The following is a 26495-nucleotide window of genomic DNA, read 5'->3' as shown; positions in this document are numbered from 1 at the left end:
CCATTTGCTTCAAATAAGTGTATACAACTCTTAAACGATTTTACTTTCATGATGATTTTGCTGATGTGAAATGCAGTTTCTCCTATTTGGAGTTTAAGTGTGCAGTGTGAAGTCTTAGAGTATAGTTTTAAGTAAGAAAATATTCAAAGCCAATCAGAACTTTAAATTCACAGCGTCTGCAAAAAAGTAACGATAGTGTGAGGTAGAGAAATGCAGTACCTTTAGTTTTAAGAATAATTGATTTAAAAAAAAACTTGGATGGAGGTTATGTGCAGTATTTCACGAACCTCATAGTTTGGATTGCTGCCAGCATGTCAGCCTGTCTCAGTCGTAGCATTTTCACGTCTGAGTCAGTAGGTCATGGGTTCAAGCCCCGTGGAGTGTAGAACTCATAAGGTCCAGGCTGATACTCCAATGCTGGGAGAGTACTGCATCGTTTGAGGTGCGTCCTTCAGATGAGGTGTTAAACCAAGGCCCTGTTGAGGTGGACATTAAAGATCCCATGGCCCTATTTGAAAAGAGAAGACAGTTTCTCCCAGTTTCCTGACCAAATATAATTGGTCATTCACTTCATGGCTGTTGTGAGACACTGCTGTATGCAAATTGGCTGCATATCCTGTGAAACCCTTTGAGACGTCCTCCTAATGTGAAAGACATTATTTCAAATGTAAGGATGTTTTAAAGTGTAATGTTCTTGGTATAAAATTACTCATGATGTGGTTGAAAACATTCTAATGAAATACAATATTGAAAGCCGATTGGCCAATAAGTAGCACAATTTTTTATGAGTGTTTTTCGAGGTTAATTAATAATTCCTGTTATCATCCTTGAAAAAAGCAGTAGCACCATTGCATGGAACACAAAAAAACAGGAACAGGAGGGCATTCAGCCCACCAAGCCTGTTCTACCAGTTTATTTGATTTTAGCAGATCTCTAAATCCCAATGCCCCATCTTTGCATCATATCCCTTAACACCCTTACTACCAAATATCAATCTATCACTCTGTATCTCTTTTAAACATCTCTATTGATTCCACCTCTACAGTTTTTGGGGCTGGAGAATTCCATGTCTCCACAGACCTGTAACCACAGGGAAGGCTGTAAATTAGAAGGAAGCATTTGCACACATCATGGAGACTCGATGCCCTATTGTCGGTCCTTCATTCACTCCCAAGTTTGTACTGTGTAAGAATCTATTAACGTGTTATCCATCTAGTACTGATTTCCCATTCTGATCTAAACTAGTGGAACTGGTTCTGTCCTGGTACTAAGCTGATTCCGAGATTTCCTTTTGAGTTATTCATGTTAATCATTTGTGTTCTATTAATATAACCAATTAAAACCTTCCCAGCATTTTGAGTCTTACTCTTCCCTTTTTTCTGCAAGCTCAGGCCTGCTGCTCATCCTTCTCTCCCCTCTGTTCTACTCTTGGTGGCCAAGCTTCCATTCCCTATCCTCTTTGAAATTTCCTCCAATAAAGCTCTTCACTCCTCTACCTTTATAAAGCTTTCATTTCCTTCCTACCTTGTTTGTTTCAGAATATCCATGTAAAGAGCTTTGAGGTGTTCTCCTATGGGAAAAGAACTGTACAAGTTTGTTTACATTTTACAAATATTGTAAACTCTGTATTCAGTGCCTTGGGACACCCTCCCGACGTGAAAGGCCCTATACAAATGTAATCTTGTTGTTGTTGTATTCCAGTTTGAAAAATATGTTCACAAATGAGCAGCAAAAGAGAAAAACATTACAGATATGTTGAAAGTTAATTTGCAGTTATTCTGCAAATCTTATACTTTTTACTGATAGGCAGTGTGTGGAGCATCCATCCTTCAGATGAAATGTTAAATCTGCATCCTGTTTGCCTGACCAAGTGGATGTTAAACATCTCATGGTACTATCCAAAAGACAAGAGTCTCCTAGTGTTTTTGCCAACAATCCCCCAAATAAAAATTGATCACACACTTCATGTTTGTTTGTGGGATACAGCTGTGTGCACATTAGCTGCCTTGTTTGCCCCCAAAATGCACACAGTCACATCACTTTACAGTATATCCTATGAAGCACTTTAACACGTCTTGACGACGTGATAAGGCGCAATATAAAATGCAAGGATTATTATTATTACTTAATAGTTTTAAATCAACACTCATTTTACTTTTCTTTAAAAAAATCGATCATTGTAAAGCTGGTTTATCCATTATGGCTCCTGAAGTGAACCCCCCAGGCTATGAAACTGCAAGTTGGTCCAAGCTGTGTTGGTCTACGTTGTGATTTCAAAAATGTAGCAGTTTTAAAAGGACATTTCTGTGGTTCCTTTAACGGTTATATAGTGTTGAATGATTGCAGGCTTTTAGTCTAATTGAAATTGTATAAAGATGCTTATCCATTTTACCGGAGCTTAAGTCTTTCATCACCTCCCAAACCCTCTGTTCCAAATCCTAAAGCCTTGTCCAAAGAACATAAATTAAGTTGTCCTAATGATGGTCTATTAGCTGTGATTAAGCCCCAACTATTTTCTGGGAGGGGAAGTATTTAAGTCCTGCTTCTCTTGATATTAGCTATCTTGAATCAAGTTTAAAGTTATACTTTTGTGTATTTTTAAAATTTCCTACCGGAAGGGGCATTGTATATTTCCAAGAAATTTAGGTTCTTATTTCAAAGAAACGTGGGATCTTTCTCCCAGTTATCTTGGTTAATACAACTCTCCTATTCCAAATTCACCCCCATATCAAAATTAATTGGTTACCCATCTCATTGGTGTTCATGGGACTTTAATCGCACACAATCATTGTGTATATAAGAACATAAAAATTAGGAGCAGGAGTAGGCCATTCGGCCCCTCGAGCCTGCCCCGCCATTCGATAAGATCATGGCTGATCTTCAGACCTAACGCTAACTACCTGCCCTGTCCCCGTATCCCCTAATCCCTCTATTTTTTAAAAATCTATCAGTCTCAGCCTTGAAGATGTTCAAGGACTGAGCATCTACAGCTTTCTGGGGTAGTGAATTCCATAAATAAGACTTAAGACTGTGATCCCTGGTTATAGATTCTCCTACCAGGGGAAACAGACCCTCAGTGTCTACTTTATCCAGCCCTTTAAGAATCTTACATGTTTCAATAAGATCTCCCCGAATTCTTCTGTACTCTAGAGAATACAGCCCTAGTTTATTCAGCCTATCCTCATAGGTCAGTCCCCTCATCCCAGGAACTAACCGAGTGAATCTACGCTGCACCCCCTCTAGGGGAAGTATGTCCTTTTTTAAATAAGGAGACCAAAACTGCACACAATACTCTAGGTGCGGTCTCACCAGGGCCCTATACAGTTGCAGCAAGACTTCCCTACTCTTGTACTCTATACCTTTTGCAATGAACGCTAACACAATTCTAATCAATTGTGTTTTGTAAAGCACTTTGAGAAGTTTTATTTTTATGTAAAAGGCACTTTATAAATACAAGATTATTATTTCCTCCTCTCACAATTGCAAAAACAATGTTATTACTTGGTTTACTGAACTGTTAGAAAGATGAGTATTTTTTCCCTTTACAGTTGCAGGCTACAGGAGGGAGGCAGATCATAGAACCATAATGATTTATTGATGTTATTTTTGTAGTTTAATTTAATTTTGTAATAAACATAGTAATTTGTTCTTGTTGTTGATGACTCAGTATTAAAGGATAGCGGGACGGTACTGAAGGAAAGAGATAGGTTGACTGTGTCCACCAGAAGTGCTAAAAGAGTGGGAGTTGGGGTCAATAATTGAGTGGGGATGAGGTCGAGGGAGCAGGTAGTAGGTTTCATCCGATTGAAGAGGGGTTTGAAGGATAAGGTAGAAATGGGGTGGAGGATGAATTTTGGAAGGGAGTAGTAGTTGCGGCAGTAGAGGGGGAACTAGGAGTTCTGGGATGGGGGTGGGAGGGGTGGGGTGGAAAGTGGAAGTAGCCAAGCGGATGTTGTCTATTTTCAATATGAGGAAGTCTATTTGCATTTGGCATTCAAGGTGAGGATGGAGGGTGCTTAAAAAGGGGCATGGAAGAGTTGATGTGTGGTGGGTGAATGATTAATTTGGAAGACTGTTGCCAGGACCCCAGGAGAAACTCTCTTTCGAAAAGTGTTATGGAGTCTTTAATGCACAACAAGCAGAAATAATCTTGCTTTAACCTCTCATCTGAAATACAGCATCTCCCACAATGCAGTTCTTTCCCAGTCCCTCCAGAACCTACTACTGCCAGAGGTGACACTACTTCCAACTGAGCCGCACTGACAATTCTATAGTCAATAATCCCTCAAGAAAAAAAATAAATAAATTGGTCACTTCAATCCATGACTGTTTGTGGAACACTGCTGTGTGCAATTTGGCTGCCGCGTTTCGCCCACAAATATATGGTCAATTCACTTTACAGTATATTTTGTGAAGCGCTTTGAGACATCTAGAAGACGAGAAAAGCGCTATATCAAATGCAAGGATTATTTTTATATTATTATTTACAATACAGAGGAAGGCCATTCAGCCCATTGTGTTTGCAATGGCTCTTTGAAAGTGAAATACATTCAGTTCCACTTGCCTGTTTTTTCCCCCATAAACTCACGGTTCGATGTAACTCACCCATGAAACATCCCAAGTGAATCTGTTGACACATGTGTCTCATCATTTTATAAGCCTGATCCTTTTAACTTCCAGGAAGTTTCTTTCAAAACACATTTTAGTTTCTTGTTCCACCACCTGAGTTATAATAATATAATCCTTGCATTTCATATAGCGCTTTTCACGTCGGGAGGACGTCCCAAAGCGCTTGTTAGTACAGTAGTTTTTTTTTCTTGAGCTTGTCACCGTTTCACTAAAAGATTTCTCTGCTCATCCTTTTTGGAATAAAATAGAATAAAAATGCCCCTATAACCAGCACAATGTTAAGACTCGTTTTGGTTCATGAATGAGCTTGGCCCCTAAACATTCACTCCCTTATTGTTTTGTATTCTGTGTTGAATTATAATGTACTGATACAATGTGCAGATTGCCATCTGAATATGTTATCATTATGAAACCTGCACATCACAGGCCAAGATTTGTATCTCATGCTCCTGACAGATCAGGATTGACATATTTTAAAATAAAACTTGGAGACTGCTCTGTTACAAGTTAAAACAAAACAAGATGTGCTTGTTAATGCGTATAAGAACTTAGAAGAGCATTGGATGACAAATGGCCATTTATTTAATCAAACCTGACCCGTTTTACAGACTATGCATTCTCTACCCTATCATGGACTCTACTCCACTTATTTAATTTTCCGAGAGAACAATCTACAAAATTTATCGCTGAGCCCAAAGGCTTCCACACATATTTGACTATTATTATTTACCCCGACCAACAGCTGCATTTCACAAATGTCCTCCTTATTCACAGCAGTAAAGGAATCATTGTTCTCATGGAGTATTTAGATGTCATTCCATCCTAACCACAGAAATTTACAATGCAGAAGAAGGCCATCAGCTCATCATGTCTGTGTAGCTCTTTTAAGAGCAATCCTTTCATTGTTCATAAGAACTTAAGAACATAAGAATTGCTAGACGAAAATAGATCAAGGTCCATCTAGTTCGCCTTCCACCTTCCTGGTGGTCGCCTGCACATATGTCCCAAACTGTATTTATCCAGTTTATCAGTTTTATTGGCTGAGAAACTGATATTTGAACCTGGTTTGCAGACTTGGTAAATTGCACAGCATGGCATTCCTCCAACTTGGAGTATCCTCTGTGCTTGCAGGGCTGTGAACACGTCGAGGTGTACTGTTCCAAGTACCAGTACAGTGTGGATCCCTGCACACCTGCCTATCTTCACTAATTGCACCATTTCAGAGGCAGTTCAACCACAGAGATCCACTGCTTGCCTCCCGTATGACATATTCATTTTATTCTGAGCATTTCGTAATATTCTTTAAAAATAAATACTGGAGGTCAGAATTGGGACATTTTCCCATAGGACAAAGAAGGTTGAGGGGTGACCTGATAGAGCTCTTTAAAATTATGACGGGATTTGATAGAGCCAATAGGGAGAAATTATTTCCACTGGTCAGTGAGTTAGTAACTAGAGGGCATCAATTTAAGATAGTTAGTAAATAAGAAAATGGGGAGGTTAGGAGAATTGATCTCACGCATAGAGTACTTAAGGTATGGAATGCCATGCCGGGAGCTGAGGTTGAGACAGAATCTATATTAGCTTTCAAGAGGGAACTAGACAAATAGCTTAAAAAAACTCAGCTACAGGAGTACAGAGAAAGGACAAGTAAATGACTGAAAGGATTGCTCTTGAAGGAGACGCATTGGGCTGAACACCCTTCTTCTGTGCCATAAATTTCGATAATAAAAAACAAAATAAAAGCCTTGCTTCAAAATGGGCATTGGAACCCAGGGGCCTCTGAGAAAAATGAATAACTTCTTTTAAAAAAAACTGAATAAAGAACTGTGCTGTATGATTCTCTGATTCTATGATATACAGTGAAGTGCTTTGAGAGGTCTCAGAGACGTGTTAAGGTGCTATATCAAGTGCAAGGATTATTATTATAGTGAGGACTCCTTATATAACTAGGTAGATAGGAATACAATAGTTTCAACAGCAAAAGGCCCAGAAAAGGTTCCTGTGGATCTTCACTAGAACCCTGTCCACCAATTTAGTTATTTCATCAAAGAAATACAGGAAATTTTGATTTATTGACAATTTATTGAGTTTAAAACCATGATGGCATTCTCTTAAGTCACCTCTGTATTCGAACTAGATTCTCTCAATGTAACTGAGGTACAAATGACTATTGACGTTCATACTCCTAACGTTGATGAGATCCAAGAAGTTCAGGATAAAAGGTAGTTTTGTTGAGAAGTGAAGAGTGTGTTTCTCTTCACTTAGCTACAGCCCATAAATCAGAGGAGTCTTTGTCACCACATCCAAGATGAGTCAGTTAAGAATTTGTTTCTAAAAGGTCTGAAAAAAGCCTTTTAGTAACAAGTAGTTTAGTTTATCAGCTTCCCAGGGATTGAACAAATGGCCTGGAATGTGTTTTCTCTCTCTCCCTCTCTCTCTCTCTCCCTGAAGCTGACTTACTGGACTCCTGTGCCTGAGTTGAATACGTTTTTTGAATGTTGCGGTTGTCCTAAATTGACATTTGTCACCCTTTTTAAACCCGGGCTGTGAGACTGGAGTACAAGTGGAGGATTTATGTCTTGCCCCAAATAAAGGAAAAAATGCAGGGCTATGATTGTGAAGTTTGGTCCTCAAGAGTCAAAGATAGCCAGAACCAATTCAAAGGCCACTTCATATGGCCTTTGGCAGCTTGAAATGCTCTACAATTTTCAACTGAACACAAAAGGTTCTTCCCATTTGACCATTGACTGTAAATACCATTGAGACTTGAGTTACTGACTGCCTTGTGAGGAAGTCTGCAGATAACCTAGATTGCAATAGTAAGTATAATGACTAAAAATCCTATAATTATGCAGAGGCCAACAGGAATTCATGGTCTTCAGAAAGTTTTCTTTATTCTAAGGATTTTTCTCTATGAAATCCCAAAAGTGCTGCCATTGGATTAATGCAGGTCGAAGGACTTAAAATCCACACCTAACACCAAATTTGTGTAACCTACTCAAGGAAATTGGTCACTCACTCTGTGTTTTGCCCACAAAATACAGAGTCAATCCACTTTACATCCTGTGACAAGCCCTGCTTGTCGGCCTTCCCAACTCCTCCCTCCACAGGCTGCAGATAATCCAGAACTCTGCAGACCGTGTCCTCTTTGTACCAAACTCCGTGACCCCATCTCCCCCATTCTCGCCCGATTCCACTGGCTCCCTATACTTCAGAGGATCGAGTTCAAGATCCTGGTCCTCACATACAAAGCCCTCCATGGCCTCGTCCCACCCTACCTCTGTAACCTCCAACCCCCTACCAACCCGCCCGTTCCCTCCGCTCAGCCGGCTCTGGCCTGCTCCACGTCCCCCGACCCACCCGCCCCACTATTGGCGGAAGAGCCTTCAGCCACTCTGCCCCAACCTCTGGAATTCCATCCCCCAATCACTCCGCCTCGCCCCCTCCTAAGCCTCCTTCAAGTCCTGCCTCAAGACCCTCCTCTTCGACCATGCCATTGGCCACCACCCTTCCCCTCCCCTCCCTTCTCCCCCCCCGACACCAGCTCGGGTCTGAAATGCTGTACTCTGTCCAGCGCCCTGGGACGTTCTCCCAACGTGAAAGGCGCTGTACAAATGTAATCTTGTTGTTGTTGTTATGAAGCACTTTGAAACGTCTCGCCAGCGCTATATCAAATGCAAGAATTATTATTATTATTTATGATAGGAAGTGATGAAATGTGGGACTGTTTGATTACAAAATGTACAGTCACTACACTCTGCAGTAAATACTGTGAAGATCTTTGAGACATCCTCCCAACGTGAAAGACACTATGTCAAGTGAAAGGATTATTATTATAACTATATGTGGTTGTTGGGCACCTTGAAAAGCAGAATGAAGGTACTGGGAATGCCTTACTCTAACATTTGTGCAAAGCTACAAATAATCTGTTTACATTTCCTGTCTGACTCGGTGCAATTCTGTATACAACATAATAAACTCTCAATTTCCTCTCTTTCTAGTCAGGTTTGATAAGGACGGCAGAAGCGGATTACTTTCTGACACCGCTACCTCAGCACCTCGCACTTAAACATAATTACACAGCCCCGGAAGGGCACCATCCTCATGTCCTTTACAAGAGATCAGCAGAGCCCAAAGTTCATCTGCACAACAATGAGGTAACCATGAGCCAAAAGCAGGCGGGTGCTGGACGTCACAGCCTTAAATACAATCACCAACATCGACGGCGGAATGACTACAAACATGGACGGCTTCAAAAGCAGCACTTCTGCGGGAGGCGCAAGAAATGTATGTAAGGGAATTCTTTTATTCTCTCAGTAATCTTTTTGCCTATTTAAAAAGAATATTGTGCATAAGTCATGAATTGTCAGAATATTTGCAAAGACAGTCAGCTCGTGGAAGGATTCAGGTATAACATAAAGTGAAGTTTAAGTTTGGGATTATCGCCTGTGACCCGAAAAAAACGCCTAGTCTTACCCTGTAAAATCATCTTTTAAAGTTTATGTGCACACTGAATTGAGAGAAGCTGGAAATGTGGTTTGACCTGACCTGTATGGAACACGTATTTAATTTCAGATTTGAAACCCTAAACTGCTTTTTTTTTAACCTAAATCCTCAAAGTGAAACGTGTACTTTTATTAGTCATCCAAGACCATGTGCATTACTACTGTTGTCTACTTATTTCTTGAAGTTGTGACATTGTTAAAAGATCGGAAGCTATTTGTGGAGTTTTCCTATTGTAGATTAGAGGCTGTCAATCTGGGAAGCCATCAAACACAAGCATTTCTGTAAATAACAGCATTGTAACAAGTAGACACTGTTTGTACTTTATATCAGCCCTGGAAAAAATACACAGGAACATCCTTGGCTGTTTTATGATCAAAAACACATGTCTCATTTTTGAAGCAATTGAAGAAAAGATTCAGCATAGCCTTCAGTTCCACATCTCCAGCACCCAACCCTTGTCCCCTTCCTGCCAGACAGCATTCTGACTCTTTCATACACCCTCCCTACCAGCAATTCGGAAATATTGTTTTTGCATGAGGTTGCATCTAACCCTACAGTACTCTCACCCACCTGTACAGATACGTATTTAACTATTTACTCAAAAGTAAATTAACGACTGGAACAGGTTGCCAGGAAGGATGGTTGAGGCCAGGACACTGGAATTATTTAAAAAGCAGCTTGATGCTGTAATGTGGGGACAGTAGGGATGTTATTCTGGAGGGATGAGATCAAATGGGTTGAAGGGGTTTCTTCATCCAAATCAATCTTGTAATCTTGAGGACTGCTTTCAATGTGCGTCTCTTTCCTATATCCCACAATCTCTCTGAGAAGCAGGAATTTCTTAGCTGAAGCTTTTCCATTTGAAAGCTCTGTCCTTTACTTCTGTTTTCATAATCTGTCATGTTTACTTGATTAACTGTACTTCATGTGTGCTACTTGCCAATTTAAAGGCCTGGATCTTGAACTCTTTTTGATCATTATTTTTCTAACAAGTTTAGCTAGCTCTCCTTGTAACTTGGCCTCCAAATCATTCTTGTTCATTTTGGCTGCACCCTTTCTAACACTTTAAATCCTCCCATTGAAGTGGACAGTCCAAACCTACACAAAATGAAGGCTGACAAGCACTTGTTAGGAAAGCAGCATCATAAATAGCGCCTAACACTGAAAAAAAAGCACTTCTGAATTTACAGTGTCTCCCACAGAGCTCCCATGGATATCACATTGATGTGGGAGACCTCAGCTTTGATCTGAGATCTAGTTGAATCCAGAGTCTTGCAGGCACATGAGCTTCCAGAGAAGTCACACTTTACATCCACCTAAGCTACTGTTTTCCTAATGAATGCTTTTTAACGCCCAATATTCCAGTTGTGTGCTCAGCCGTGATCGACAAAAGGAATAACGTCTTTCATTTTGGTCAAATATAATCAGTGTTTGTTGCCATCAGCCTCTCATTGTCGGCAAACCTTCAGTGAATGAAGAGGCCAATCATTTTTTCTTTTCACCTCTGCTAATGCGAGCCGTTATCCTAAAGCTTGACTTGTGGGAAGATGTCCTTGCACTATTTTAAGGAAGGCCAGGGGTTTAGCTTGGAATTCTGGCCAACAATCCTCCCTCATCCAAATTCATCTGAAAAAAATCAGAATATGGTAATTTGGGATGTGGCTGACATAGATTAGCTGCTAAATGTTCCTCACATAGCTATGGGTATCACACTAAGAAGAAACTCTTTAAGTGTGATTCAACAAAAGTTGGTACATTTTTGGAACTTGCCAGACGATCTTAATCTTACAGCTGGCCTCTTTGTCAATGTTATCTTGTTGTGGGATTTTCTGCTCTGTCTGCAAAGTGTACTAATACATCATTAATTTACCATAACAGTTTTGGCTCTGCTTCTCAGGACATGAAATATTTCTATTTCATTCCTCTCCTCCCATTGTTTGTCGAGCTCCTTGTGACTGTCGAGGAACTCTTATTTATGGGGGAACCATCATACACAATGATCCCCAGAGTTTACATAACCTATTTATCATTGAAAATATGCTTTTTTAATTATCACTCCTTCTGTTCTAATTTAATATGAGGAACACACTTGATATATTTCCACGCTGTTTTAAGTGCAATTGTAACAGCAAAAGAGCATCTGAATGTCCATTCCTGATCCCGAGACAATACCAAATTGCATTTATATTGCGCACTTCACGCAGGGTAGTGTCTCGGAGCTCTTAACAGTGGCGGAGCCTAACGCTGAGCCGGGGAGGGAGCAAGTCCCAGTAAAACCATAAGGAAGGTCTTCAGGTGTGATCTGAAAATGGGGAAGGAGGGGCAAGGCGGAGGGATTGAGGGAGAGAGTTCCAAAGCTTTGGGCATGGTGGCTGAAAGCTTGGCCATCGGTGGTGTACTGGAGGGGATGAGCAACAAGCAGGAGGCCAGAGCTAGTTGAGCGGAGGCAGTAACTAGTGGAATGGTGAGTAAGCAGATCGGAGAGGTAGGGAGGTGCCAGGGCATGAAAGGATTTGTAGACAAGTCTGAGGATCTTGAAGTCGATCCGTTCTGTCATAAGGAGCCATTTTCACTATTGGGTGTGAGGTGCGGTCAGAGGTGAGCACGAGAACAGTTGCATACTTTCAGGTCATTTGCCAGAAAACAGGTTTAAGTGCAGTCACCCACCATGTTTTGCACAAGATGTCACACTAAAATTGCTGTGTAGAATTAAAAGACATACAGGTATCTAAACTGTGAACTCTGTAAACTTCTGCCATGCTGTATATCTGCAGGTTATAGTGAAATTTGAAGAGTAAACTTCAAATCTCAAGAGAATGTAATAAACTCATGTGGTGAATTTATCACATTCTCTTGGCAACAACCCAGTTTGAAAAAATGTGCACAGTTATGTTCTTTTGGCTGAAATCCTAACCATTGGCAGTACATCTTTAAGACGATGTGCACAGATCAGACAGTCTCAACTCTTGACCACAAGGAAGAAACCTAAGGTGCATTTCTGCTGATTCATATTGATTGACAGTATTATAGGCTTACGCCAACACTTTTAGCACTGTTACCAACCAGCGGAAATCTCTCCACTCTCACCAAGTTTAAGGTGCACAACTTTCACAAATTCAAAGCAATTCCATTAACAATAAATAACAATACTTTTATTTGGTATAGCACCTTTCATGCCAGGAAGACGTCCCAAAGCGCATCACAGGATATAAACTGACTGTGTGTTTTTGTGGGCGAACGCAACAACAACAAGAAGATTAACGCAAGGACGTCCCAGGGCGCTGGACAGTGTACAGCATTTCAGACCCGAGCTGGGGTCGGGGGTGGGGAAGGAAGGGGAGGGGTAGGGGGGTGGCCGATGGCATGGTCAAAGTGGAGGGACTTGAAGGAGGCTAAGGAGGGGGCGAGGCGGAGTGACTGAGGGATGGAATTCCAGAGGTTGGGGGCAGAGTGGCTGAAGGCTCTCCCGCCAATGGTGATCCTGCAGTAGTCAATTTGCACACAGCAATATTCTGCAAACAACCATGAAGTTACTGACCAATTTTATTTGGGGGATTGTTGGCTAGGACAACAGGAAAAACTTCCTTCTCTTTTCGAATAATGCCATGGAATCTTTAATATGCACAGGCAGACAGGGCCTTGGTTTAATGTCTCATCTGAAGGACAGCGCCTCCAACAATGCCGCACTCCCAGTACTAGCGTAACAGCTTAGATTGTACGAGTTCCAAGTCCTGACGCGGGGCTTGAACCCTCAAACTTCTGACTCAGAGGCAAGAGTGCTACCAAATGAGCCAGGCTAACACTTGCAGAAGAAGGCCTTTCAGACTATCATACCTGTTTGCTGTTAGCTGCCCACTGGAACAATTGGCACTATTCCCATTTGTCTGCTTTTTCTCCTTTCTGCCTGAAACTGATGGTCATTATCATTGGAGCAAAATATAGCACTTGCACATTTCATACACCTGTGAAGAGAGGGAGTGTGTATGTGTGTGTGTGAGAGAGAGAGAGAGAGCAAAAGAGAATTGGTGTGAAAGTAACATCCCAGGAGGGAACTGCTTTAGGTTTCTTTCATGAGCTCAGGAAATAATTTGGATTGACAGTGTTTCTCTCACTCTGTTCAAAGAAAACATTCCCCTTTATTAATGTGGGCCCACATTGATTTTTGTATCGGCACAAAATAGATAGCAATTGTTGTCAACAGATCCCAAACCAATGAAGAGGTAGTGTTTTTCAGATCTTAGCCGCCTTTCCTGGAACCTGCTTCTGCGATAAACTCAAGCAGAAAGACATGCAAGAGTGGCATGGAGCTAGGATGTATTAACACAGAGAGGAGGCCCCAGGATGCACTCATGAGGCCAGCAGCAACCTGTCTTTCAAGATCAAAGGAATGAAAAGATTCTGGAACCTCTTAACAGCCACATGAGTGAGGTGGTGTCAGTGATAGATGGAATTAAAGCATCCTTGATAGCAGTGGTTCAAAGAATTCTCTGACAGAGGAATTTGTGTCAGTGCTTTAAGACTGCGGAATTAGAGAAGACGGTCAAGTGCAGCAGCTGGAAAAGCTGGTACTTTTCAGGATAGAGGATCTTGTAAAGTTAAGAACGAAGCCGTACTTTATGATTTTTAAACCAGTTTTTACTGCAACTTGATCTCGAGATGAAAACAAACAGAATTGGGAAAACACCAGAATATATGAGAACAAAGTTCAAAGAATTTGCCAACATGCTTTGTGCTTCTAAATGGTTTCTCTTCTTTATGCCTCTATCTCTTTTGAAGTGATACTAGGATTTGGATCTGAGTTGTTTGTTTGGCCACCGGACACTTTATGTCTGGTGTAGCAAGATCAAAGCAACCGTTTATAATGAGATAGTTTACCTAATGTTAGGTCCTGGAGGCTGAAAGTAGCTTTGCCGAATTGGCTTTGTTTTTAATTTCTGGGGAATTCAGACCCATATCAGTGGGGAAGATTGATTCCCGTAGGACCAGAAGTGGGTGGTTCTGGAGCAACAGCATTTCCCATTTGGCACCTCATATTGCTGAGCTTTTGCTTAAGCACAATAGGCTTAGTTTCATTGCAATCTCACCCACTGATTTCAATGGTCTTATTTCATATTCTACCAGGCTTGTTGACCAACATGCCACTGTGAAACACTTAACATTAAATGCTCCTATGTGCAGTTACTTTCCTTTTTGTTGGAAAACATGCAGACTGTTTTGCACTCAGCACAGACCCACAAACAGCCATGAGGTGAATGACCAATTAATTTGAAGGATTGTTGGCCTCGACACTAGGAGATACTCTCTTCTATTTTTGAACAATGATGCAGAGAAGAGAGAGAGTCCTACCAAATGAGCCAGATTGGCATAGAAGTTACTGGTGACAGCGCTTGAGGATCTTCATCTGTTTAGTTTGTTTCAATAGAGAATTGTCTCTCTTTACTGTTGTTTTCCTGCTCTGGCTCACTCGTATTCTCTCCATGTAGATATTATAGCAAAACAGTGGAAAACTACACATTTTGCTCCTTTTCTCTAGGCTCAAACAGCAGATTGATAAAGAGCCAAATAAAAATCATCCATTGGTTGCTTTATTACATTTCAGTGCATTCGCATCAATCCCGGATTGTTCTTGGAGGAACTTTGGTGGCATCAATGGCTTATTCCCATATTATCTGGTCTTTTGGGTCTCTTGGTTAGCTAGATCAGGGATTGATGTTTCAAATGATTAGATGTGTCATAGAGCTACTGTGGACTTTAGTGGTTATATAGATCAGCGAGTCAATCTGGGGCTCGGTGGTTAGATTCAGATGTTCTGAGAGTTGAGATCAGATTGGCTAAAGGGCCTTCTTCATCCAACCAATCTTGTGATTCTGTGAGATAGATCGGGAGTGAATATGGTCCACGGTGCGTAGATTGATCAAGGCAATGAAGAAATTAACACTGAGCTCAACCCTCTTGTTGACTTGACGTGTAAATGTAGAGTCATCAGATTATAAATATGAATTTAAATATACTACATAGGTATGTCTATATTCCTGTACACAAGCTAGCACTGTGGTTTTGAATCATGACATTAGAGGCTGCTTATACGTTAGGCATTTTATTTTGTGGTCATCTGCTGAATTAGGACATTGGATGGATGAAGCTGTCCTGTCATCAATCGCTTGGCTACCTACCTCTGCCTGCCCCAGATCACTGCTTTTTTCAGTGGGACACTAGCCTAGTACATGATTAGTCCTTTCTTGGTATTGTTTCTGTAAACCATATCCTGTCACTATTTTGAAACTGCCTGGAGTTGTTTGTGCACTGGCTGGCAGTTCCCTTGCATTATTGTCGAGGCCACTTTGTGTTATATGTATTGGTGAGATTCAGCTTGTCTTTTAGTGTCTACTTGTACAATTCCCCATCTTTCTATAATTTGCCCTTGACAATGCAATAATTCAGTCCACACCGAAGTATACTCAAGCCTACTAGCCTGTTACCATAATGTGTCTCACACTGGAAACTTAATGCATTTAGCTGCATGTCAGATTTTACCTTTCATTGCTTAAGACTTAAAGCACTTTGAGATGTTATCATATGTGAAAGGTGCTGTGTAAGTACAAATGTATTGTTGTTTTCCTTCCTGGCATAAGATATGCAAATGTTACATAACTAAAGACCCAAAATAATACTTTTACCAACAGTATTCCTCTTGGTATGGCACCTAATAAATATAGTTGTACATTGTGTTAGTAGCATTGATCGTAGCTTGTGATAGAGTGTGATGAAGGAGGACCTATTGACTTAGACTCACAATCAGGAACAGATTGGAGTCAAATAATGAATGGCATACCTCCTTATCATCAGTTTATTTCTCTTTAACCAAACAACAACCAGTGTGACCCTACTTTAATGAGTTGAATATTCTTTGAAACTAAGAATGAGTTTCACATATGTCTCTTCAAAAAATCTGACCCTCCTCAATTCATTTATTTCCTTCAACGATTCTTTTCAGTGCCTCTAGCACGTTAAGGAATAATCCTTTTGATGTCCCTTTTGAAGATGTTCCTTCACTGTAAGAAATTAATTCTGTGAAGGATCGGACTGAATCGACTAATGCTATGCAATAAATAGCCCTTCAAGTATCCCATTGAATGAATTGATACAATGAACTGCATCCTTTCAGAACTATCTTAAAATAATTCTCATGCCATTGAATGAAATCGTCTGTTTGCCGTACAATTAATCTCTTGCACCTCCCTGAGTCAAAACTCATTACTAAGCTCTCTATTCGTGCCCTTTTACATTAGCAGCACAACCACTTCTGCTGCTTGATCTACATCTTTGGTGCCTGCTCAACTCAGTTTTCTTATAGCTTATACTGTCTTTTTGATCTGGCCAGTTTCAGGCCCTTCAACTCACTCTTCTCTTGCTCCCAGCCTGACCCTATCCTTTCTAAAGGCTTCATTCTTGAAAGTCTTCCTGCTAGAACTCCCCTCTTACCCTGTGACTCGCTATTTCTTATATCTGCTTGGTGGTTTAGGTTTATTTAAATTCTTGTCATTTAAAAAGCAGCTTGATGCTGTGATGGGAGAACAGTAGGGTGAGTATTCTGGAAGGATGAGATCCAATTCTCTCTCTCTGTCTGTCCTTTTGATTCTTAACAACTTTAACATCCTTTTTGATAGCAACATCAACACACTTTTTTTTACTTTTGCTCACTCTGTTATTTCCATACTTTTTATTGTTATTTGAAACTTATCAGGACTTGAAACTCACATAGTCGAGACTGACACTTCAGTGCAGTGCTGGGGGTATGCTGCAATGTTGGATGTGCTGTCCTTTGGATCAGATGTTAACCTGAGGTCCCGTCTGCCTGTTAAAGTGAGCGATAAAGATTCCATGGCACTATTTGAAAAGAGTTTTTCCTGGTCCTGGCCAGCAATCCCCCAATAAAATTGGTCACTCATTTCATGGCTGTTTGTGGGACATTGCTGTGTCCAAATTGGCTGCAGTTTTCTCCCGCAAAGCATACAGTAACTCCACTTCATAGTATATCCTGTGAAGCGCTTTGAGATGTTCTCTCGACGTGAAAGGTTCTGTACCAAAACATAAAGATAATTGTAGACACCAGAGGATTGGCATTGCTTGTGGATTTGTATCTGAGTGTTGCATCAATAGGTTTAGAAGAGGAATAAAAATGGGGAGAAAAGTTTAAGTAAGTATACTTGCTTTTGACACAACACTGACAAGATTGTAATAATTTTAAAACGTAATGAGTTGTCCATCAGCAGATGATGACAGTAATAAGATGACAGTTAACCATAGCTGGTGATCTTTAATCTGAGTTAGATGTGGGCAAACCCCATAAATAGAAAGTGTCAGTAATTTTCCTGTTTTCTTTAAACTTGGAAGTATTTGCTCTGTAATTATAGTGGGGCTATTAGTGTAACAGCCCGAGTACACTTAAAAACACTGAAAATGTTTTTAACTTCAAAAGCAAATACAGTACAGGAATTCACTTTAGCACAAATTGCAGATTACCCAAGCAAGTCAAGACATCAACTCATTACTGTTTAGTGACTTTAATTATAGCATAAAGGTTCCCTTTTAACTGAAAATGGTTATTCCTTGCCATTACACTGAACGGGGTATTGTAAGAATGTAACCTACCATACAATCTGGTTTATTAGTTGCATGTGTGTGAAGTTGTCCATCTTATTTGATTGTTACTCTGCTGACTGCAAAGGATTAGTTCCCTCTTTCATATTTAGCCAACATAAAAGTATACATGGAGGTGTGCTTGTACAATAGTCAGTGAACTTATGATTTCCTAAAAGCAAGTGAATTAAGTTTGTAGATTCTAAATTTGCAGCGTTTATAGTATGAACTGATAGAAGGTGAACTCCTCTCAATGAAATATGTTGGGATGATCAATACTAAATTATCAATATAACCAGCCTTGCATATAGGGGCTGATCAGTGCTATGGGCGCTATGGTGTGTGAGGTACGCTATATGAATGCAAATTGTTGTTGTTATACCATTCATTGCCATTGGATTAAAAAAGGGTAAAGGAAAATAGCAGTTTAATAGTCCTAATAAATATTCTTATATTTGATATAGTCCCTTTCACAAAAGAAAGATGTCTCAAAGTGTTTCACAGGACAATTTGCGCACCAAATTTAGTACAGAACAGGCCATTGGGATTGAGAAAGGTAGTCCACTTCAAACTTACTAGGGCTTGGGTACCAGAAAAAGCATCTTGTGATGTTAACTTCATCTTCTGCAGGGTACATTGCACTGACCTACAACACTTTAGCTCTGAGAGTCTTTGAAAGTTAGAGGCTTGAAGGAATATGGGGATCGGACAGAGCAGTGAGATTGGAAGTACAGCTTGTTCTTAGAGCCAGTGCAGGCTCGAAGGGCCGAATGGTTTCTTCTGTTGTGTAAAAGTGTACGATTCTATTATTTTGATTATTTTTATGATTGCCTTGTCAAGCCCATTGGTTTAACTGAGATTGCTGAACCAATACCTCTCTCTATCTGAATGGTAATGAAGCTGGTCCACTTCTCAGAAGGTTTCTTTAAACCAGATGTTTATTTTATGTTCCTGATTTATGATTAATACCAAATCTCTTCTGTTACTTGTTTTTCCCTCTAGATATGCCTAAGCCTCCACAGAAAGACCTGTACCTTCTATCAGACGAGTATGGATACCCACCCAGAAACAAGCGCTCCCTGTTTAAGACCCGCAAAAATGAGAAGCTGAATGTGGAAACCCTAGTGGTGGTGGACAAAAAGATGATTCAAAACCATGGCAATGAAAATATCACCACTTATGTTTTAACTATATTAAATATGGTAAGACAAAATGCCTGCAATTGATTTAGACCAGTCTTAGGTTAAGTGATAGCACAGGAGTGGAGTGTGCTGTTAAGTCATTTTACAAGATATCATTACAATACAAGAAATTGTTTTTAAGGCACTACGAACACATTAGATGGCTGGCCTGTAGTGGTTTTTCTGCATGTGTATATGTGTATATATATATGTGTATATATCAATTGCAACAGGCAGTAACTGCAGAGAGACCCAATCAGTTTACTTCCTTTCATCTGAGCAATAGGAAGCATTTCTGGATCTAAATGTTTATAAGTCAGCATTTATACTGGCTGGATTAAAAACGATATACATTAAGCATAGAATATACTTTTTAAAAAGGAGGTGTTTTCTGCCACTTTTCTACTGCTCCAGTGGTGCAGTGTTGGTTCTATTTTCACAGCACTGTGAGAAGAGAGAGCTGTGGGCTATCCACTCTCAAAGCTGTGACTTCAGAATGGAATAAACCTGTGTGTTCACACACTCAAACACTCAGACTGAGCACTGTTCACTGGCCTCTAGTTGCTGGTGGAACTTTAAATAATCTGGAAAGAATAGCTCTTTTCAGTCACTAAGTTTTAAAAGGATAGAATTAGTTTTTACAAACTAACCTCTTTCACCTCAGCCATGTTTATTGCACAGCTGATGTTACAATCCACTGTACTCACATGGTCTCTTTGTAGGCACATCAATGTGTATCTTACCATTTAATGCTGCAATCTTGACAGCAGTTCAGCATCCTGGAGGAGACTATACAATTGCCAAGCGTACAGAATAAAAGCATCATTGTAATCTCTCACCAGTATGGCAGCAAATTTTGATATGTTTAGCAGCAAAACCTACAGGGTGGCAGAGGAATCTCAAAAGTATCTTGTTTAATTGTTTAATGGAATGAGTTTGAGACCCAATTCTATAATTGCATACCTGCTGTCAGATATCAGACAAGCCATTGCATTTGAAGAGTTGAAATGTTTGTATTTCAGTAAGTAAAGATTCAGTTGTCACTTATAGTTAATGACCCTAAATTTGACATTGCACTGTGCTTTATCTTATGGGCTTGAAGCACGTTGATCGCCTGTAAAATATTGCGCTGAGTGCTTCAGTGATTGGATCAAAATATTTCAACACTTTCTTTTAAACATTGACCCTTCAAAAACAAAAAATGTAATTGCTGCAGTTGTCACGTTAACTGTCATGGTATTGGGGCCTTGCGTGACTGAAGGTGTGTTGAAGCGTTGGAAATCATTTACGGGGTAGGGAGGAACATCAAACAGTTCATCTGTAGCATCTGACGTGCTGTGAAAATCTGTGCTGCTGTAACTAAAACCTCTAAAAACTGCATGTCCAAAGTTGGTTTTAGTCCAAAGGTTTTCCCGGACCTTTATAGTCCTGTTAATAGCCCAGAGTTTAAATTGCTTCTACACATGCAGTTTAGGAAACTTTGCTGGCCTCTAGAAGAGTACAAGACACTTTAAGGAGATGGGTCCAAAGCTCTTTGTTCACGCTGGCTGTAGTGTAATGGAAGACGGCTCAAAGCACATCGAAAATGCTTCAAAAGACTAAAAGTTCCTGCCTGGGCCCTTTTGTATGTTTTTCTTTCATATGGCAAGAGAGGTGATTAGCAATGTTCAAATAATCAACTCTTTTATAATGAGATTTAGTGAGGCAACAAGTGATCTTTCTGAACACTAAAAAATGTTGCTGCCATTCAAGTGCCACAAAGTGGAGCAGCCACAGCTGACACTGTATTGTGGCTGCCTCACACATCTGTACTACAGGCATCAGTGCAAGTGGTATCACTGTGTCATCATTCAGACATTGCCAGAAAATGAAACCCCCACCAGAACGCCAAGCTACAACTCAGCCCAATTAAGAGGTGTTTCAGATTTCTATTTCACAGTTATTTCACTCTTTAATTCAAAAATAGAAATAAAGAATATATCACACTGCAAAATTAAATTGTTTGAGAAATTGGATGGGTAGGTTAGACGGATAGAGTGTCTAATCTTGCCTGAAATTATTACTGTATACCGATCTTTTGGATTTTCCATATTGATTCTAGTGTTGCAGATATGAAGGCAAAGTGATAGTTCTCTATATATAGGAAGCAAGCCTGTGAATAACTTCTGCTTTTCTTTTGTATTGTTTAAGGTGTCTACCTTGTTCAAAGATGGCACAATTGGAGGCAACATAAATATTGTAATAGTTGGCATTGTCCTTCTGGAAGAAGATCAGGTACTTATTTTTAAGTAAAAAAAATGCAATACAAATTAGATTTACGTAGCGCCTCTCATGTCAGGAGGACATCTCAAAACACTGAAAATCAAACTGACATGGATGAGTTTACAATACTTTGCCCCATCAGGCTGACGTTATTTTCATAGTCTGAGGCTTGCATTCAGCATTGCTGTATAAAAGATTCCTTACACCTGTGCCTTTACATTTTCTAACATTCATAAAAGAATTCTAGCAATGCACCCACTTACTTGTAGGCATTGCCTGCTGGCATTTAATGTTTTATCTTGGCTTCATTTGCTGTCTCTCTAATTGCCATTTGGAATTTCAGGCAAGGCTCGCCTGCATAATCCAGCACTTGCCTAAGATCACAACATTACCAGCATATGCATCCTTTCATGAAGCATTGAACTACTCAGTGAACCGTAAAGGGATGTCTCAGCAGCTTGCTTGCCTCCCATCACAGCATATTTGATCTTTCATGGAGTCTTATTCACTTAATAGAACAAAAAGTGAGGGCTTATCTGGGATCTTCTTTGAACTCAATTTTTTTTTTCCCCTTCTCCCCTTCGTTTTATTCTGCAGCCCGGGCTTTTAATAAATCATCACGCCGACCGCACTTTGAACAGCTTCTGTCAGTGGCAGTCGGGATTGGTGAGCAAAGAGGGCAACCGTCACGATCATGCCATTCTGCTAACGGGCCTTGACATTTGTTCCTGGAAGAATGAACCTTGTGATACTTTAGGTGAACTCATTAAATGATTTTTGAAGGTTTTCCCTGCCAATAGGCTGCAAAAAGAAAATCAGCAGAGTTTCCCTAATGATTATTTAGAACAGGCATTTATTATAAGAAGGTTGGTAAATTTAGTTTTATAACTGTCAGGTGCCTCATTATTTTGCATTACCAGTCAGGTATTCTCTAAAGCACTTTGTCATTGTGCATTTTCTTAGTATTATTAATAATAAATAATAATGCTTGCATTTGGTATAGCGCATCTCAAGTCAGAATGACTCAAAGCTTTTCACATGATTTATTGTAAAGAGCAATGACTGTATTTTGGAGGGAAATGTGGCAGCCAGTTTGTACACATCAATATTCCACAGACAGCCATGAAGTGAATGATTAATTTTATGTGAGGGTTTGTTGGCCAGGACACTGGGAGAAACTCTTTTCAGATAAAATCTTCAGTGGTCGAGATAATGAAATATCTCACTTGATTTTTACCTTGTACTTCACTCCCACCAGTCCAGAATCTAGCAAATCCATCCTTCTTTTACTTCTTGTTCCAGCACTTGAAAAACGACCATGCAGAACAATGTTATAACTTTTAAGCAATGGTAATAGTTATAAAATCAATAGAAGTGTCAGCCTCCACTCTCACCTCTGAGTTAGAAGGCTGTGGGTTCAGGCTCCTGGTTGGGACATTATATTCACATCTAGGCTGACATTCCAATACAGTGCTGGGAGGGAGGAAGGCTGCATTTTTCGATGTGCTGCCCATCAGACAAGATGAGGTCCTGTCTGCTTGTTCAGGCAGCTGTTAAAGATCCCACAGAACTATTCAAATAAGAAAAGAGTTTAGTTCAGTGTCCTAGCCAACAATAAAATTGGTCATTGACTTCATAGTTGTTTGTGGGATATTTCTGTGCACAAATCGGCCTCCGTTTCACTTACAAAGCAGACGGTCACTATGCTCAACAGTAAATTCTGTGAAGCATTTTGAGATGTCCTGCTGACATGAAATTCCCTGTATCAAATAGAAGGATTATAATTAGTGGTGTAAAATGGATTTATTTAAACTCAGTTTGAGAATGGTCTTGTTCGCTCCACCTTCCTGAAGTAAACAACCACGTGCTCCCTGCTTGGTCAGTAATTTCAGTCAGCCATGAACCTGAAGTTTCAGATGTGAGTGCTGTGTAAATTGGATGCTGCTTTAAAACACGGTAGCTGAAGACTGCAGTTTTTTTTAATATAGGAAACTTTGCTGGCCTGGAGAAGAGTACAAGATACCTTAAGGAGATGGTCCCAAAGCTCTTTGGTTCATGCTGCCTGAAACTTTGTGAAGATCTAGAATAGGAGTTCCCCAAAAAGTGCACAGACTATTTTTAATAAGAATTATAACCCTTGCATTTGGTATAGTGCCTTATCATGTCCTTGAGATGTCTCAAAGTGCTTTACAGGAATTGACTGTATTTTGTGAGCGAAATTTGGCAGCCAGTTTTGCGCACACCAAACGTCCCTCAAACAGCCATGAAGTGAGTGACCAATTTTATTTTGGGGATTATTGGCAAGGAAACTGGGAGAAACACCCTTCTCTTTTGAAATAGTGGGATCTTTAGCATACACCTGAGCAGGAAGATGTGACCTCGGTTTAACATCTGACGATTAGGTTTAGAGAGTGATTTTCTCCTCAGGATATTTATGGACCTTTTGAAGGGGGGAGGAATGCTATCAAAAGTCTCATATGGTTGCATTCTGGCAAAGATCAGTAAATTTACTAACACCCAGAACATAATACAGGCACTTCAGTAAAATAGAATCCAGACCATTCAGTGTTAAAACAACAAATGCAGTAATAAACCATTTTGAAAGGATGGAATAAAATGTGTCTGGATGGAACAAAGAAGCTGCTGTTAATTTAGGAAGCAAACTGTAATTCTGTGGGATTTCAGTATAGAATAAAATACTTGATATGCTAGGCCGGTACATCTCTGTAACCTTTGTAACATGTTCCCATTTGTACTCCGTTTCACTCCCTAGGTTTTGCACCTATCAGCGGAATGTGCAGCAAATATCGCAGTTGTACAATTAATGAAGACACAGGATTGGGACTGGCCTTTACCATTGCTCATGAATCTGGACACAAGTAAGATCATCTGTTACATTAGCTATGATTTCTGTTCATCAATTACCATGTAAGGATTATTATTCATAGAAGTCACTGATGTCACCTGAGTAACCGCTTGAAAATGACAATGGAGGTATTTCGAAAACCTCAGTGAGAAACGCCCCTTCAACAGTAGTAAAAGGTGGGGGGTGGGGGGGACATAGGCATTGTATCAAAATATAATTGGAGGGTTCAATAAAACTCAGTTCAAGAATCAGTCTTCTTTAAGACAAGTGAGCCGTTAGCTCATCTGGCTTGTCTGACAGGTCCATTGGCCAATCAGAAATGAGGACCAGAGGTGAGCAGGTACCGCTAACTAGTTGAGAGAGGGGTAAAAGGGGGCCCAAAGGTCCCGGGGCTAGGGCTGCTCGGAGGACTGACTGTGGTCCTCCTCAGGGCTTTCCCATCCCAGCTCCCCTTAAAGAGGTGAGCTGTGTATATGTGTGTACATATATATATATACATACATACATACATACATACATACATACATACATGTGGGAGGGGCAGGGGTTGAGCCCTCTCTAGCCTGGTGGTGTATCACTCGGATACTGAAGTCTTGAGACTTCTTTTTAGAAGTTTAGAAGTTATGATTGAGAGAGCAGGAGGGATCTGCATCTTGCATCCTTTCTTGGAAGCCATGTGCGCTGGAAAGACAATGCCCGACTCCACTGGCTCCCCATCCCCCAGAGGATCCAGTTCAAGATCCTCGTCCTCACCTATAAGGCCATCCATGGCCTTGCCCCCTTCTACCTCTCTGACCTACTGACTCCCTACCAACCTGTCCGCTCCTGGTCATCGGAGTCCGGCCTGCTCCATGTTTCCCATCCGACCCGCCCTACCATCAGTGGTTGGGCTTTCAGCCTCTTGCCCCCACACTCTGGAACTCCATCCCACGGTCTCTTCGCCTCACTTCCCCCCTGTGCCTCCTTCAAGATCGGTCTCAAGACCCTTCTCTTCGATCGTGCCTTTGGTCTTCCTCCACCTCTCTGCCTTCCCTCACCCCTACACCACCCCTCCCCCGGGCTCGGGCCCCGACACCTGACTGCTCAGCGCTTTGGGACGTCCTCCCGACATGAAAGGCGCTCTATAAATGTAATTTTGTTGTTGTTGTTGTTGTGCAGCCCATTATTAGTACGTAGTTTAAAATGAGTTGCTTAACTTACTGTGCGGTCAGAGGTCATGTCTTCTTGTAAAATAGCTTCCATTGTGCCTGCTCTATGTTTTGAGAGAAGGAATGTGTGCGTTTTGAACTCTCTTAATTAAATACATAGGTATCAAAACATGTTCAGTGCGACTCATTAATAATGTGGTGGTTGGAATCCATAAAATACCAATAGCAATCTGCTATAGCAATAGATACATATAGCAGCCGGCTAATTCCCATGCTAAAAAAAAAAATTCAACCATCGGGTTACTGCCAATGTCACTCTATTTGCTCCGCGTGCGCAAGGCAGGAAGTGACTGGTGCCGACCTGATGACCCGGACGTTGGCCATTGTTTTAGTTCGGAAAGTTAAAATGGCTGACTTCTGGATCACTGACATCACGTCCTGCTTTGCATGTGTGCAGCAAACAGGAAGTGACATTGACCTGACATTGACTTGAGGGTGATGTCCCAGAAGTTGGGCTGCAGGAAGGAAGCGATCTGGTTGTGCACATGTGCAGGGAATGGAGTACTCAGTGCGACCGTGTTATAAGCTGATTTGTGCTGTGGTGAAGAATGGTACAATGGCTGCACTTTTCAAACAACCATTTCATATCTCACTGCTATGATCGGGTAGCTAAACCGATTATAGAAAATATTTCAAAGGAAAGATCATTAGCGAGCTTTTGATACCTAGATGATCATGTACAGATTACTATTAATGGTTACAGTTAATGGGGAACTATAAATACTGTTTTACAAATTCTTGTCTGATTTCATACTTTTTTCCTGGAGATTTGAACAGAAAGCATTTGTTTCATTTTCTTTTATTTAAAACACTGCTTTAAGATTACTTTTTTTCTCCCCTCTCTGCTACCCAGAGGACACTCCAAACCTGGGATCTTTAATGTCCACCTTGTTTTATTTAGAACTAAACCTCTGACAATGCCGTGCTCCCCCAGCACTGCACAGGAGGACTAGTCTGGACTTGAGCCAAAATCCCAACATGGGGCTGGGTAGTTACTCCGTGAATTAATTAATCTGGAAGATTTATTGGATAGGACACCAGGAGCAACTCCCTTCTCTTTCCAAATAGTGACATGAATATTTTACTTTTTGAATCATTGAATAACTGAGGTGGGATCCGAAAAATGACAGCTCCAAACAATGCAACACTCCCAGCACTGTACTAGAGTGTCAGTGTAGACCAGTAGTGGACCATGAAGGT

The 26495-nt window shown here is 40.6% G+C and overlaps 1 protein-coding gene across 1 annotated transcript in view; it reads left to right on the top strand.

The window, feature by feature from the left end:
* Nucleotides 1–26495, top strand: part of LOC103183198 (A disintegrin and metalloproteinase with thrombospondin motifs 16) — a 120455-nt gene that overhangs the window by 32248 nt on the left and 61712 nt on the right. Inside the window, exons 4-8 of the mRNA XM_007900538.2 lie at nt 8634–8919; nt 18781–18980; nt 21150–21233; nt 21819–21978; nt 23995–24100. Of these exons, the coding sequence (XP_007898729.1) occupies nt 8634–8919; nt 18781–18980; nt 21150–21233; nt 21819–21978; nt 23995–24100 (836 nt within the window). The remainder of the gene's footprint in view (nt 1–8633; nt 8920–18780; nt 18981–21149; nt 21234–21818; nt 21979–23994; nt 24101–26495) is intronic.

The sequence above is a fragment of the Callorhinchus milii genome, unplaced genomic scaffold, assembly GCF_018977255.1.
Source record: "Callorhinchus milii isolate IMCB2004 unplaced genomic scaffold, IMCB_Cmil_1.0 Scaffold2, whole genome shotgun sequence".
Lineage (NCBI taxonomy): Eukaryota > Metazoa > Chordata > Chondrichthyes > Chimaeriformes > Callorhinchidae > Callorhinchus > Callorhinchus milii.
The sequence above is the reverse complement of the archived record's forward strand: the minus strand, read 5'-3'. Positions and strand labels throughout refer to the sequence as shown.